Source organism: Acytostelium subglobosum, assembly GCF_000787575.1.
Source record: "Acytostelium subglobosum LB1 DNA, scaffold: scaffold24, whole genome shotgun sequence".
Lineage (NCBI taxonomy): Eukaryota > Evosea > Eumycetozoa > Acytosteliales > Acytosteliaceae > Acytostelium > Acytostelium subglobosum.
This window is the reverse complement of record NW_012236509.1, coordinates 363002-378129: the sequence shown is the minus strand read 5'-3', so window position 1 is coordinate 378129 and position 15128 is coordinate 363002. Positions and strand designations below refer to the sequence as shown.

The 15128-nt window shown below is 43.9% G+C and overlaps 8 protein-coding genes across 8 annotated transcripts; 4 read left to right on the top strand and 4 right to left on the bottom strand.

The window, feature by feature from the left end:
• Positions 1-75: 75 nt before the first annotated feature.
• Positions 76-1525, bottom strand: SAMD00019534_099160 (hypothetical protein; the record flags this gene model as incomplete). Its single annotated transcript, XM_012894948.1, has 4 exons — positions 76-165; positions 217-805; positions 875-1157; positions 1231-1525. The coding sequence occupies 4 exons, from the start codon at positions 1523-1525 to the stop codon at positions 76-78; spliced, it is 1257 nt and encodes a 418-aa protein (XP_012750402.1).
• Positions 1526-1903: 378 nt separating this feature from the next.
• On the bottom strand, positions 1904-2529 carry SAMD00019534_099150 (hypothetical protein; the record flags this gene model as incomplete). The annotated part of the gene is made up of 3 exons (XM_012894947.1): positions 1904-2162; positions 2245-2306; positions 2377-2529. Coding segments are annotated over 3 exons (474 nt in total), but the record flags the coding sequence as incomplete, so codon positions are not given.
• A 223-nt stretch (positions 2530-2752) lies between these two features.
• SAMD00019534_099140 (hypothetical protein) lies at positions 2753-3251 on the top strand (the record flags this gene model as incomplete). The annotated part of the gene is made up of 3 exons (XM_012894946.1): positions 2753-2860; positions 2975-3053; positions 3136-3251. 3 exons carry the CDS (start codon positions 2753-2755, stop codon positions 3249-3251), a joined length of 303 nt encoding a protein of 100 aa, XP_012750400.1.
• Positions 3252-3564: 313 nt separating this feature from the next.
• Positions 3565-4667, bottom strand: SAMD00019534_099130 (hypothetical protein; the record flags this gene model as incomplete). Its single annotated transcript, XM_012894945.1, has 2 exons — positions 3565-4024; positions 4108-4667. Coding segments are annotated over 2 exons (1020 nt in total), but the record flags the coding sequence as incomplete, so codon positions are not given.
• Positions 4668-6328: 1661 nt separating this feature from the next.
• Positions 6329-7603, top strand: SAMD00019534_099120 (hypothetical protein; the record flags this gene model as incomplete). Its single annotated transcript, XM_012894944.1, has 1 exon — positions 6329-7603. The coding sequence occupies one exon, from the start codon at positions 6329-6331 to the stop codon at positions 7601-7603; it is 1275 nt and encodes a 424-aa protein (XP_012750398.1).
• Positions 7604-7652: 49 nt separating this feature from the next.
• SAMD00019534_099110 (hypothetical protein) lies at positions 7653-9355 on the bottom strand (the record flags this gene model as incomplete). Its single annotated transcript, XM_012894943.1, has 3 exons — positions 7653-7725; positions 7804-7962; positions 8082-9355. Coding segments are annotated over 3 exons (1506 nt in total), but the record flags the coding sequence as incomplete, so codon positions are not given.
• Positions 9356-10058: 703 nt separating this feature from the next.
• SAMD00019534_099100 (hypothetical protein) lies at positions 10059-11643 on the top strand (the record flags this gene model as incomplete). The annotated part of the gene is made up of 5 exons (XM_012894942.1): positions 10059-10195; positions 10300-10394; positions 10463-10550; positions 10645-10918; positions 10996-11643. Coding segments are annotated over 5 exons (1242 nt in total), but the record flags the coding sequence as incomplete, so codon positions are not given.
• A 386-nt stretch (positions 11644-12029) lies between these two features.
• SAMD00019534_099090 (hypothetical protein) lies at positions 12030-15089 on the top strand (the record flags this gene model as incomplete). The annotated part of the gene is made up of 6 exons (XM_012894941.1): positions 12030-12279; positions 12352-12525; positions 12593-13593; positions 13660-13859; positions 13916-14092; positions 14174-15089. 6 exons carry the CDS (start codon positions 12030-12032, stop codon positions 15087-15089), a joined length of 2718 nt encoding a protein of 905 aa, XP_012750395.1.
• Between the last annotated feature and the right edge of the window lie 39 nt (positions 15090-15128).

The following is a 15128-nucleotide window of genomic DNA, read 5'->3' as shown; positions in this document are numbered from 1 at the left end:
TGAGTGCGCCAGCGAGTTGTGCTTAGGACAAACGATATGCGACGTTTGGAACATGTCCACTCGTACAAAGAACGTCTACGTTGCAGTGGAAGCCAACATCGACAAGTTCTTCGACCTCCTCATAGACTCAATCGCCAAGAGTAACAGCAAGAGTTGCTTGAACAACTAAATATAGTTCATTTATATCGAGGTGCCAGTGATTTCCGAGATACATACTCCATACTGTTCGGTGTATGGCGCGGCAATGCTACACAACATGACTGCGCGACATACAGAGTCACATTCATCATCGGACTCGTAGCTCACCGAGTTGTAAAGTGTGTACATCTCCAGCATGGTATCATTGATGGTCATCTCTTGTAATGCTTTGTACATTGATTGAGCGTTCAATCCTGCCGACTGCGTGGAAAAGAACTCGCTGGCACGGTATTCCAGCTCCCAAGTGATGGCGCCCTCAACAATATCCTGTTCCAAATTTGACCAATACTGATCATAATCGGTTATAAGGTATGCATCGGGGTCGTAGTGATACAGGCGTAGTGATGGGTTGTTTGGCAGTGCAGGGACATATGGATTGAGCCATGGTGTTAGACTGGGCGCCACAAACATTACGCCAGTGGGTGGTTGGCTTCGGAAGTCTGCCTGAGGGCTGTCATAATACAGCCTGAATGCATCACTATGCTCGTGGCCGTAGAAGTGTCCAACAATCACGTCCGAGTACTTGGCGAATGTCGAAAGAAACACATCATTGAACTGTGCATGGAAGTTTGGTGTATCATACTTTTCATTCTGGCCTGGTGGAACACTTGAATGAATGAATGATTGTCAGGACCATGGTGCTGGCGGGATGGATGAATTGATGGATGGTACTTACTGTCCAATGATCCAGACCTTCTCATTGTTTGATTGAGCTGAGGATAGTGTTGATGCCAGCCATGCCATCTGACCACCGGGGTCGGTCTCATTGACACATTGAACGTCGTATGTATAATAGAATACAGTATTGAGTGATATGATTCGTTGACCAGGTGCGACCAACTCTGTATAATATCCACCAGTCTTAAATGTCTGTTGAGCCTGGTCTGTGAGCAAATCAGACCACATATCAGAGACATTATTGAACAACCAATCATTGGGTCCAGGATATAGTTGATGTTCTGGATACATATCATGATCTAATTGAGTGTCAGTCAGCATCAATCATTCACGCAGACAGACAGACATACTTACTTCCAATGGCAGGATAGATTGGAATGTTGGGGAAATGTGATGTGATGAGGTTGGTCACATTCTGGATTGATTGGAGCACTAGAGTGCGATTGAGTTCATTCGTTGATACATGGGGAGGGTCGTCACCTGTGAATATAATGAAGTCTGGGTTGGGTTCAATATGGACCATTGCTTGAAAGGCAGACATTACCAATGCAATAGATGAATCACATTGGTAGTTGCCCAATGGTGATGCACCACCTGAGCCAACAATGAACTGTTGTTGTTGTTCCAAGCTGGATGATGAGTGACACATATCATTTGGGTTGCCACCGGCCTTTGGTTTAGTTGTTAGTCATCCATGTCATGTCATGTCTTGGACTGATTGATTCAGTGAGTGACCTACAACATAGTTCCAATCATAATGGATGTCTGTGATGTGCCATACTCGTCCTGTCTTACACTCTACCTCCTGTCCTGTCAACAACAAGGCAATCAATATTATTAGTATTGCTTGCATTACTCCAGATCTTATTATCTGTATTGATCATATGATGATAAGATTGATTGAGCAAAGATTGAAGTGAAGACGGTTTTTTAAGGTCGTCATCAGTCGACAAGATTTTTGATCAAGCCTTTGTCCATATTTGGAAAGGAAAGAAGGTAGGAGGGAGTGATAAAGAATGCTCTATTCTGTCACTCTGGCTTTTAATATACGGATCTCCTCGATTGGTCGATCGTTTGTAGTCGTCGAAGCCACGTTCATCTTTTGTACAACAGTCATGCCAGACTTGACCCTTCCAAATATAGTATGCTTTCCGTCCAACCATGGAGTTGGTGCGAATGTTATAAAGAATTGACTGCCATTAGTATGTGCTCCAGAGTTGGCCATCGAAAGTATTCCTGCTCCAGTATGTTTCAGTTCCTTTGTAATCTCGTCTTCGAACTTTGGACTAAAAAAAGGTCAGACAATGGGCAAGTAAGTATGTTTGCGTTATAAGAAAGATAGCTAAGTCAAACATCCAACCAACCTACCCATATATGCTTTCGCCTCCCTTTCCAGTTCCTGTTGGATCTCCTCCCTGTATCATAAAGTCCTGTTGTATGTATGATCAATCGATGAGTTAGTCTTGAGTCTTGTATATGTACATTGCAATGTATACATACCTTTATCAAACGATGAAAGATTGTATTGTTGTAGTAACCTTTCTTTGCCAACTCGTAAACATTCTTACAGGTTCTTGGAGCATGTTGCCAATACAACTCTATTGTAATTTCTCCCATGGTAGTCTCCAATACTACTGTTCTATTATTATTATTCGACATTGCTATATGGTTGTATATGTATTGTATATGTTGTATTATATGTATGATGAATGATTGAATAATGAAGTTGAAGTCAGATTCACACGAATCACTCACTTGTCAATCTTTGACACACTTTTTTTCAAGAATGCACGGCATAGGCCGTGCACTTATTCATTCATTCAATCATATCAACTTGTCTCTATCTCTCAATATCTCTGTATAATATATAATAACAATGACTTCATACTTTAGCAACCTCTCACAGCGTATTGCAACTGCTCTCAAATCAGCTGGCCCTGTAGCTGTTAAGAGTCAGATCCCTCCACCTAAATTCAATGTTAATGTATGACTCTCTCTCTCTCATACCCTCATTCATTCATTCATTCAATGCTTGAGTACCAAGTACAAGTACTAACTACAACGACAACGTACCTCTACTCTTTCATAATATATACAGCTAAAGACAACTGCAGAGGATCTTATACATACTTTTAAGCCAATAGAGATCACTTCAAACAAGGTTGGATGTGATGGAGGTATGTTGACGATGAGAGGAGCGGCGATCGTGTGGACATGATAGGACAGGTCAACTTACAATGGATGAACGGATCAACATAGGTAATGGACCACTGGGCCACCCAATGGTTTACATCAACTTGGACAATCACGAGCCTCAGGCATGTGGATACTGTGGCGTTCGTTTCGTCAAGAAGGACGGACATCATCACCACTAAACAAGGTGTAGTAACAGTAGACACTACACCTACATACCATACTATACATACATTCACATTACATTATATAATATAGACCACCAACAACAAACATGGAGTAAATGATTGAGCGATAGCGATAGCGCAGGCAGGAGATTGTTGCTGATGAAGCAACAAAACACACAGGATAGTTCGAACATCCCTCTGGTCGCGACCGATCAGAGGCAGGCGAATAAACAACTCAAACATAATACCAACTTGTTATTGATTACAACTCAAATGATATATATAGCACAGTGCTGATCAACATTTAATGACGACGACGAGACTAGTCATCACGCCAAGTGACATCAACCTCGTCTGTTCGGAAGCGTTGCGTGCACCATGTGTCGGACATTGGTGTGGTCGTTCCATTCTTGAAGATGAGATAGCCGGCCCAGGCAATCATCGCGCCGTTGTCAATGCAGTAGCGCTCATCGATGGCGAATGACTTGCCATTGCGCTGCTCGACCATCTCGGTGATCATACGTTGCAGTCGCTCATTGCAACCGACTCCGCCGACGGCCAGCACCTCGGTCTGGCCACAGTGAGCCATGGCACGCTCCGCCGTCTCGACAAGCATTGAGAACACTGTCTCCTGCAATGAGTAGCATAGATCCTCCATTGTATACACCTTTCCATTGTCTCCATGCTTGAATCCATTGTTCGCAATGCCCTCCACCGCTGACAATATACCAGAGAAGGACACATCCATGCCCTTTGTTACGTAAGGTAGTTCGATGAACTCTTTTCCTCTGTGTTGCGAGTGCAATGAATGGATGAAGGATGTTAGCACCGCCGCGATGTCCATTACATGTGCTATACTACTAATACCTACTTCTTTGCGAGTTGTTCAATGTTGTAGCCAGGTGATGGATCATTTGGAATGGAGATGACACGGGCGAACCTGTCTAAACAGTTGCCCACAGCAATGTCGATGGTCTCTCCAAAGATGCGATACTTCTTGAGTGAGTATGAGATGACTTGTGTGTTGCCACCACTGACGTAGAGCACCGTAGGGTCCTTGGCGCCAGTGATCAGTCGACCCATCTCGATATGTGCAATGCAGTGATTGACTGCGACGATAGGCTTGCCCCAGAGCTGTGAGAGCATTCGAACGACGACTGCCACTGAGCGCAGGGGTGGGCCCATGCCTGGACCCTTTGTATATGCCAAGCAGTCTATATCATTAGGTGTCAATTGTGATTCCTTGAGTGAGCGTTGTACCAATGCCAGTATGAATGAGCGATGATGCTTTGCTGTGTCCTTTGGAAGGAATCCCTCGCCCGGCGGAGTGATATATGTATGTCTAATGTTTGAAAGGATTGTTCCGTCATCCTTTACAATGCCAATACCAAGTTTATTGGCACTGCCTTCGAATCCCATTATAATAGTCATCTTCGTTCTTCTTGTTATGTGTATCTTTATCTGTTTGCGAATTCGCAAGTTTGAATGAATGAATGATGTTCACGAATGCCTTTTCGAACCCTACCCTTGCCCTTGCCCTGCCTACCCTTACCTTTGCCCACCCTATTGAAGTTCATGATACCATCCCTACGTAGGTGTCATCATTGTCACACGTTGGGAATCACTCTTCCCAAGGTAGACTATATTCACGAACAAAGAGTTTATTCAATCATACATTTATATGTTCAGGGAACAGATAATCATCATCAACAATCGTGTTTTGATTGGATAATGATGATTCGTTCGAACGGATGGATGTAGATAGAAACATTGAGAAGACTGTTTATATTGTATGCTGACTTGGTGATGAAAGAAAGCTTGGGGGGATAACTCGTGGATGATCATTTGTACATGGTTGATAGTTGGACATAATAATATTGGTTGATGGTTGGTTGGGGGTCAAGACTGTTTGATGGTCTGCGCTGTCTGTTGTTGTTGGTTGTAATTGTGTTGTATTGTTTGATGATTGATATACTACTGCTACTACTACTACTACTCTATTACTAGTTATGGTTTACTTGACCTTTGCAGCGTTCTTGCCCTTGTTGGCAGCTCCAGAGGCTGGAACTGGTGGCTTAGACACTGGAGCCAATTTTGAGATAAAGGGGATATCTGGCTTCTCATTGCAGGAGCTGTAGTAAACATAAAGGGTGATCAAACCAACCAGAATAGTGATTGGATGGAAGAGCAATGTGACCAACCACCATACTGTGCACAGAGGGATGGCTACAATGTAGTAAATCAAACTAAAGATAAATGATCCAAAACCCATTCTTGATTTGATTAATTGATTCTATTAATAGTTCTTAAAGTTGAAACTAAAGAGTTATAATGTTGAGTTAGTATTATGTGTATTTTATATATAACTAGTTATTATATTATTACCTTTAGGATGTATGTTATTTATTATTTGTGGTGAGTGTGACTCAAGATGATGATGAAGTGAAGTGAATGAGCGAAGGATTGTGAAGTTGTGTTTGTTGTGTTGATGTGGTGTTGTTTCTCTCTCACTCTCACTACTCTCTCTCTTTGTTTCATTCACACATTCACTTCCAATGGGATTGATTTGAAAAAATTAAAATTAATTGATAGCCCATCACTACAACCCTAAATAGGTAAGTGTTGAACTTCATCCTATTTCCAATTTGTAAACATTGTTGTTGTTGTTGTAGTAGTTGTTATTGTGTTTGCTTTACTCATTCATTCATTCATTTATCCATTCATCCATTATTTGTAAGTATTAATAATAATAATAATAGTCATAATATAATGAACTTTGTATTGTTGTTGTTGAAAACCTACATTGAGGGTTCTGGACTGTCGGATCAGTAGTATGTTAATAAAGGGTATCGAAGAATGCTAACAGTATCCAATATTAGGTGCCTTTGGCAAGTACAAAAATATCATGTAATAATCCAAGGTTAAGGATTGATTAATTAAAATTAAATTCCTCGAAACAATCAAATCGTTTCGATCAATCCACCAGTCAGATAATTGTTGAGCTCATCTAGATTCTGTTTCATTAAATAAGAGACAAATATACAATACAAATAATATGACCAGAAGAAGGAGTACAACCAAAACAAACATCAATGGAGAAAGTATGGACTGAGAAACAGTTGATGCAATTGGAACCAATAGATTTGAAGGAGATGTGTAAAGAGAGGAATACTGAGACAAAGTCAATGTTTAGAAGTACATTGGTAAAGTTGATCTTGAAGTATCAATCAGATCTGGCATTGGCTTCAAAGTTGGCAACACAAATGACACAATACCATCGTGGACTAGTCCATTACAACTTGCCCATAAGCATAATATCATCTATTCTCAAGTTGACCTGGGACTACCTTGTGATTGACGCCAACGAGATGATTGAACATTGTCGCTGGCGTACATCCTTGGCATTTGTATCAAAAGAATGTTTCTTTATCATCTCCAAACTGTTCACCAAAGTCAATCTATGCTACGACGAATACACCGATCCCCTCCTTATGCAACACCTTGCCAATCCATGTTGCCCACTCAATCACATAACAACACTTGAACTGAACGAGTATGATCTCCGACGACTCTCACTGGTCGTCCAACCAGACAATCAATTGAGTCAAGAAGTGCAAACGCTCATACTCCATGCAGCTCCGCGATTCGAATGGAAGAAGCCCAATGTACAGCATGTATTCAACAATGTCCGATCACTCACACTCCATGGTCGTATCATTCGCGAGGTATTCAATCAAGTAATGAACGCCAATACCTCTACAATCGACAAGCTCGACTTTACCAACCTCCGTGGCTACTACCGACTCTCCGAGATCAACTTTGTCCGGCCTCTAAAGGCATTGTACACACGCGACTATGTCACAGGCAGAAACATAATGTCATATTACAAGTTCGACTCGCCACCTCGTGTTGGATTTGGTGGCACGCCTCAATACCTGCGAGTCATGAGCAGTCTACAAAGCATCTTGCGTGGCAATGTCACCAACACAATGTGCATATTTGGCACTGGGGACTTTAGTGGAATGAGCGTAGGCCTCAACCAAGAGCCCCGCATCACTTGCATTAAGATCATTCCTCCAAACCTGAGCTCTCTGACCACCATCTTGGAGGATTTACAAAGGGCCGTCTATGTCCAGCGACTAGTACTCTTCACCAACACTCTGGACTTTATCGAAAACAGTACCAAGGGCAGTGACACACTTGCCTATCACACAGACTTTGCACTTCGATCCACAGTGATTGTACAAAGATCAGATGGTCCAAAGTACAAACACACCTTTGTTCGAGTGCCAGGTCTCAAGCTCTCAGTCGCGACAACATCCACTACAACAACCACAACTACCTCCTCGACCTCAACGTCAACCTAGTAATATTTAGCTTAATAATCAAACGTTTGCTTTATTATTATTTATCTTACATGAACAGGACCAACTCCTCAGAGGCAGTTGGATGGATGGCACATGTGTTATCCAGGTCTTCCTTCTTGGCGCTATATTTATGTTTGATTTGATGTATGTTAGTGATCCCATTGATAATATTCGTCATGATCCATGATTGTCCAACTTACCCCATCTTGACAGCGACGGCAAAGCCTTGAACCATCTCATCACTTCCAGCACCAAGGGTGTGAATTCCAACAACCTTCTCGTCAGCTCCAACGGTCACCAACTTCATATAAGTCTTTGGCTTGTAGTTATCGACGACAGACCAGTACATGTTGGTGAAGCTAGATGGATGTTCGTGAGGTATGAGTTAGTGGATACTCTAAAGTTGGCGATCACGTGATACATATTTGATCACGTGACATCACTTTGATCACGTGACTTTGTGGAAATTAACACTTACGATGAGTTGTAGACCTTGACATTGTCCTTGCCATGCTTTTCGATGGCCTCCTTCTCAGAGAGACCGACGGTACCAATGGGTGGATGACTGAAGATGACGGTTGGAACGTTGGTGTAGTCAAACTTGAGGCCGTCCTTGCCGTTGAACAGACGCTCGGCCAGACGACGACCGGCAGCAATGGCGACGGGTGTGAGCTGCAGCTTGCCAATGACATCTCCGACGGCGTAGACGCCTGGAGTGGTGGTTGACTGGAACTCATCGACGTGGATGTAGCCCTGGTTGTTGAGGGCGACGCCAGCAGCCTCGAGTCCGATCTCCTTGACGATGGGGTCACGTCCGATGGCCCAGATGACGACATCGGCGGGGGGCAACTCCTGGCTGTTGGTTTGGACGACGATACCGGCGTCAGTCTTCTTGAGCGAGGAGATGGTCGAGTTTCCGACGATGGTGACGCCGTCGGCGACCATCTGCTCCTGGAGTCTGTGGGCGAGCATGTCGTCAAAGGTGCGGAGGAAGTGCTCGTGGCGGATGACCAGAGAGGTCTTGGAGCCGAGAGCATTGAGGATTCCTGCGAGCTCGACAGCGATGTATCCAGCACCAATGACCACGACGCTCTTGGGGAGGGTCTCCAGCTCGAAGAAGCCGTCCGAGGTGATGCCCAGCTCTGAGCCTGGCACGTTGGGCACGGTGGGGCGACCGCCAGTGGCGATCAAGATGTGGTCGGCAGTGTAGGTTGTGCCCGACACGTCGATGGCCTTTGGTCCGACGAACTTGCCCCATCCATTGATCGAGGTGACGCTTGATCCCTTCAACATGTTCTCGTAGATGCCGTTCAGACGCAGAATGTATGCGTCACGGGCCTTCTTGATGACAGGCCATGAGTGGGAGACCTTGTCGGCGCCCTCAAATCCGTAGAATGGTGCAGCGTGCAATGCTTCCATGATGGAGGCAGTGTTCCACATAACCTTCTTTGGGACACAACCTACATTGACACACGTGCCACCCATGCGAGTCTGCTCAATAAGTCCCACCTTGACTCCATACTTTGCAGCGCGTCTTGCTGTAGCAATGCCTCCACTTCCACCTCCGAGTACCAAGAAGTTGAAGTGATTGTTTGATGATGTATCTGTTGACATTTTGTTATTGAATGAATGTGAAGAGTAGTGTAGTCTGGAAAACAAATAAATAGATGATGATGATGATAATTGAGTTGTAGTAATAATGAATGAATGATGATGTCGACTTTTGAATAAATGAAGTGTTGGTCTAAACATGTCCTTGACTAATGCATGAATGGAATGATCTTGCTTCTTTTGATTGGATTGTTTGGCAAGTTCTTTGGAGAATGGACTTCAAAAATGAATAAAATCAAATAAAATCATAAAAATGAATGGAATGTCCTTCCTTCAATCAATGACATGATCATCATTCTCGAGAGTAACACTTATTCCATCAATCAATCAATCAAACACATATTACACTATGTATTATTGATGATGATGATAATGTATTTATATATATATATACACACATCATGACTATGTACCAGAGACCAACCAATGGACATTGGTTTTGTCCAAACATGATCAACTCATTCAATCATTTCGATTTGTGATGTTGGTTGTTGTCTTTGGTTGTTGTTGTGTTGTCGGATTGACACGATGTTGTTGTCAAATGATACACCTTACCAACAACTTGTCAAACCTCTTTGGACCAAAGCATACCAACATTACAAAGAGGGGAAGAAATCAAATGAAATGGAGGTGAAGACAAAAAAAACGAGTCTCGAGACTTTGTGTGTGTCGCGATTTGTCGAACAAACCGAGTGAAAGTGCACTCACTCCTCACTCATTCATTTCAAATTGAAGTATTTGTTATTAAACAAATAATAATATTATATAAAAGTATATATATATTGTACAGAGCCCGAACGAACGAACGAAAGAACGAAAGAACGAAAGGACAGGTAAAACAACAATGAGTAGTTACACATCAGACGACGTAGATATATCTGCGCCAAACGATATATCTTTCGAAACAAACTTATTCTCTGTCAACTTCCATCCGACTGAGGACTTGGTAGTAGTGTCCGATGCAGAGGGAAGAGTTAAATTGTATGGTTTATTATGATTGAATGAGTGAACGAGTGAATGAGGTAATCACATTGATGATACTGACACTCTAAAACTCATCCATCCAACAACAACAACAACAACAGATATAGATATGGATTGGAGCAGAATGAGAACCTGCTCTCACTTAGGCCACATACTTCAGGTTGCAGAGAAGCTTGTTTCTCAACAGATGGCAAATGTATGTTTGATTGAGTGATCATTCAATCAATCAATCAGGCTACTCACTTATTCATTCATTCAATCTAGATATATTCACAGCATCGTCTGACCGCTCATTAAAGGTGATCGACGTTCATACTGGAGCCACAATGTACACAAGAGAGGAGGCTCATGAGTAACTATCACTATCCTGGCTTGGCAACGTGGACAACTCCATTCCTAACACACGCCACTCCACGCCACTCCATCCCAATCAATCAAACAAACAGTGACCCAATCAATAGTTTGATTAGTAAGGAGTTTATGGTATTCACAGGTGATGATGAGGGAAGAGTAAAGGTTTGGGACATGAGACAACAGAGTATCGTCTGCGAGTTCCAGGAACATGCCGACTACATCTCTGATATCATCACAATGGACGACAGACATGTTGTTGCCACCTCTGGCGATGGAGGTCTCTCCATCTACAACTTTGTCAGGCGTTCACTAGATGACATCTCTGAGAAGTCAGACAATGAGTTGCTCTCAGTAGTCGCACTTGAGGTATGATCGATCGATCAATCAATCAATCATCACGCTCGCGCATGCGCTAACACATTGTCCATCATCAACAACAACAGAAGGATAGCACTTTGGTATGTGGTACACAGGATGGAACTATACTGATATATGATTCACAGAACTTGGAGAAGCCAAAGAAGTTTGTTGGACATCCACAGTCGGTGGATTCGCTGGTCAAGGTCAGCGAGAATACATTCCTGTCTGGCTCAAGCGATGGAATTATTCGTTATGTTGGCACCAAGCCCAGGAAGCTGCTGGGCGTCATTGGCGAGCATTCCAACTTCCCCGTGGAGCGCATTGCCATCACCCGCGACAACAAGTATCTGGGCAGTATCTCGCACGACCTCTCACTCAAGTTCTGGAACGTCGTCAATCTGTATGAGGACGTCGATGACTCGGACGCTGAGGAGCAGGCTGAGGAGGAGGAGATGGAGGATTCGGATGAGATCGACGGCGAGGAGCAGGTCGACGAAGAGTTGAGCGATGACAGTGATGATATGATGGATGATAGTGATGACGATATCAACAATAATAACAATAACAATGATGATGATTCGGACGATGATGACGATGACACATCATCAGACGAGGACATTAAGAAGAAGAAGCAGTATAAGTCCAAAGCGGCCAAGAAGAAGGAGGCCAAGAAAGCATGGACCAACCTGCCAAATAAAGAGAGCAAGAAGACCACTCGTCGGAAGAACTTCTTTAGCGATCTCTAAAGAACTTACAACATCAATCAACCCATCATTGTCTGTTCCATTACCCTAACCCTCGCCCTCTTACTCTTTGTTTATGATTGGCCCATGGACCACGATATTTAGGTTTTTGCCTAAGATATTTGTTTTTTTTGATCAAGGTCGAGTCCAAGAATCACTCCCATCTTGGCACACTGATCATTGTTCTACAGAGCTAGTTAAGATGGTTGAGTGTATTAAGTACAACTAGCAGTGATCAATCAATCAATCAATCAATCAATCAATCAATCAATCAATCAATCAATCAATCAATCAATCAATCAACCAATCATACACACACTCAATCAATCACTATTATACACTCACATTGAGTGAGACCAAACGATCAATCGAACATGATTAGTATTAGTATCAATGGTGTTGAATACAATCCCTTTGGCGGACATAGTAGTGGGAGTAACAGTGGCAGTAACATCAACCCTTTGATGGACGTTGACTTTGAGGGCACTTGTTGTGTGACCTGGGGTCGTCTTTCAAAACGATCACAACAAAGTATACCAATTACTCTAGACACAGATGGCCTCCTCGCAGGTAAATACCCATTCAAAGTATCTTGTGGTGCAAGCCACTCAATCGTAATGACAAGTAAGTACACTCATGTCGGACAAGTTGCCACACCCACTCACTCAATCAATCAATCACATGACTCATTCACAGTCAAGGGTGACCTCTATAGTTGGGGAGCAAACACATGTGGACAGCTTGGTCATGGCGATCTTGATGAACATACAGCAATACAACCCATTCGAAAGTTCTCCATGTTGAAGGCATTCTGTGGAGATGTGCCCCAGCACATTGCCACGGGCAAGGACTACACACTAGTCCTCACAAGTATGTTCCGGAATCATCCCTGCACACACTCACATAGACTGACCCAAAGCTCATTCAATTCATAAAGGGGATGGAGTTGTATATAGTTGGGGACTTGGAGACCAGGGACAACTTGGAAACATGGTCGATGATGAACAGGCACTCTACTTGTCTAAGCTCAATGGTGGAGGACTGTTGTTGGACGTGCTTTTAAATACCCCAACAGATCCAGGTGCATGCTTCCCTTGGAATATGATCAGTCCATTCCCAAAGAGAATATCAAAGCTGGATGGAATGGTCATCACTCAGGTGGCATGTGGATCGGCCCATTCAATGGCTCTGACCAAGGATGGCCAACTATTCACATGGGGATCAAACTCGAATGGCCAACTCGGCCTTGGTATCGCAAACTCTGTAAACACACACTCTCCTACAAAGGTCAAGATCACATCGCCTCTTGCAATGGTCGCCGCGGGCTTCTGTCACTCGGTGGCTCTATCATCAAACAACACAACATTGTACTCATGGGGCAAGGGCTCGGACGGCCAGCTCGGCCTTGACTCGCGCACTGATGAATCAACGCCCAAGGAGTTGAAACCATTCCTCAAACAAGAAGACACAGTAGCCATGATATCATGTGGACATTATCACACTTGTGTGTTGACCTCTTTCAAGGAGGTCTATACGTGGGGACTGGCCGTATCCCTTGGTCATACTCAGTATGATTGTGAGGATCAGCTGGTTCCGCGTCTGGTCACCGGACTGCTTGGCCAGAACATCGAGAGCATATCATGTGGATTCTCACACACACTTGTTCAAACAAACAATGGCGAGTGCATGACGTTTGGTCAAGGAGAGTATGGACAGCTTGGCCTAGACAAAGAGACTGGCACTCTCTCACCCATAATCATACCATCACTACGACCATACTTTGTTGACTTTATCTCCAGTGGATGGTGGCACTCTGTCGCCATCATATCCAACCGAGGCACGATCAAGAAGAGTCACAGCAGTCTCAACTTTAGCTCGGGCATGACCAAAGTAGATCGATCATCCAACTCAATAATGCTCAGTGACTCAATGCTACATGTAAGTTTCATGTTACAACAACATTCAATCACTCATTAACTCACTCACACATCTGGATCATTTTAGTTGGAGAAGTTACTGATTGAGTATGATGTTCAACAATCATTGGAGATGATTCAATCGTTTGATGATGGTCTGAAGGAGTATGAGGCAATGCAAGGTGATCTGCTGGCACAACAGGATGACGACGATGATGACGACGACGAACCAGTCAACTTTAAGAGAAAGCCAGTGGTACATTCATTGGCCACATTGTACGATAGATTGTAAGTAACTTGAGCAATGTTCATTCAATCAATTCTAACAACAACAATATACATAGTATAAAGATATTTAAAGAGAAACCAACAAATATTGAGACATTGGACATTGACCAAGATGTCCTTGCCAAGATATGGCAGAACAAATTCCTACCAAAGTGGGAAAAGTGTATCAAGTCAAAGGAGTGGCGATCAATATGGAGGCGTGGAATACCACCTGATGTCCGTCCAATCATCTGGTAAGTGGGGCATCACCACAAACTCAATCTCAAACTCATACTCAAACTCATACTCAAACTCAAACTCAATTACCAAAATAGGAAACTGGCAATTGGTAACAAACTTGGTATCACACCAGCTTATTATGAGGAGAAGATAAAGATCGTGGAATTATTCCTAAAGACACAATCAGTGATGAATGTAAAGATGATGGACGACTTTGGAAGCGACAGCGAGACGTCTGATGAGGACGCCAACCCTCATATCCCCTGCTTCTCCGAGCTCAAGGCCACATTGTCCATGCTGCGAATCGACCTGCCGCGTACATTCCCCCAACTCAACCTGTTCAATCGCAAGGGACCCTTCCACACACAACTCACACATCTGCTGCTCGCATGGACACTGCATCGACCAAAGATCGGCTACGTCCAAGGCATGACCTACCTTGGCGGCCTGCTCTGCATGCACCTGGAGCCATACGACTGCTTCGTGGCCTTTGTCAACCTGGTCAACACCCACTTCTTCACGTCGCTCTTCATGATGGACGTGCAGCAGATTGTCAAACACGTCAAGATCTTTGACGTGCTGTTCAATCGCCATCTGCCCGAGTTGCACGCAGCCTTCCGCAAGATGGGCTTCTCATCGGAGCACTACCTGCTCGAGTGGTTCATGACCCTGTTCACCAAGCAGCTGCCGCTGCCAGTGGTGGCGCGCGTCTGGGACTGCTTCTTGCTGGAGGGCGAGTCATTCATCTACCGTACAGCCATTAGTGTGATCAAGTGCTGCGAGCGACTGATCGGCTCATCCAGCTTTGACGATGCCATCCAGCTGCTGCGTTCGATGCCGCAGGACATCAAGGAAGAGGCGCTGTTCTCAGCCATCACTTCGATGCACGTGCCCAAGTTGTTCAAGCGTATCGTCGAGAAGATGAATAAAGAGTTTTGGGCCAGTTCCGAGGCTGAGGCTGAGTTGTCAGAGGACAACGAGAAGTGGCCAACTGCTATGCCATCCCTGTAGGATGCGGCACAGGCAGGACCCTCGTGTAGAACTACCCAA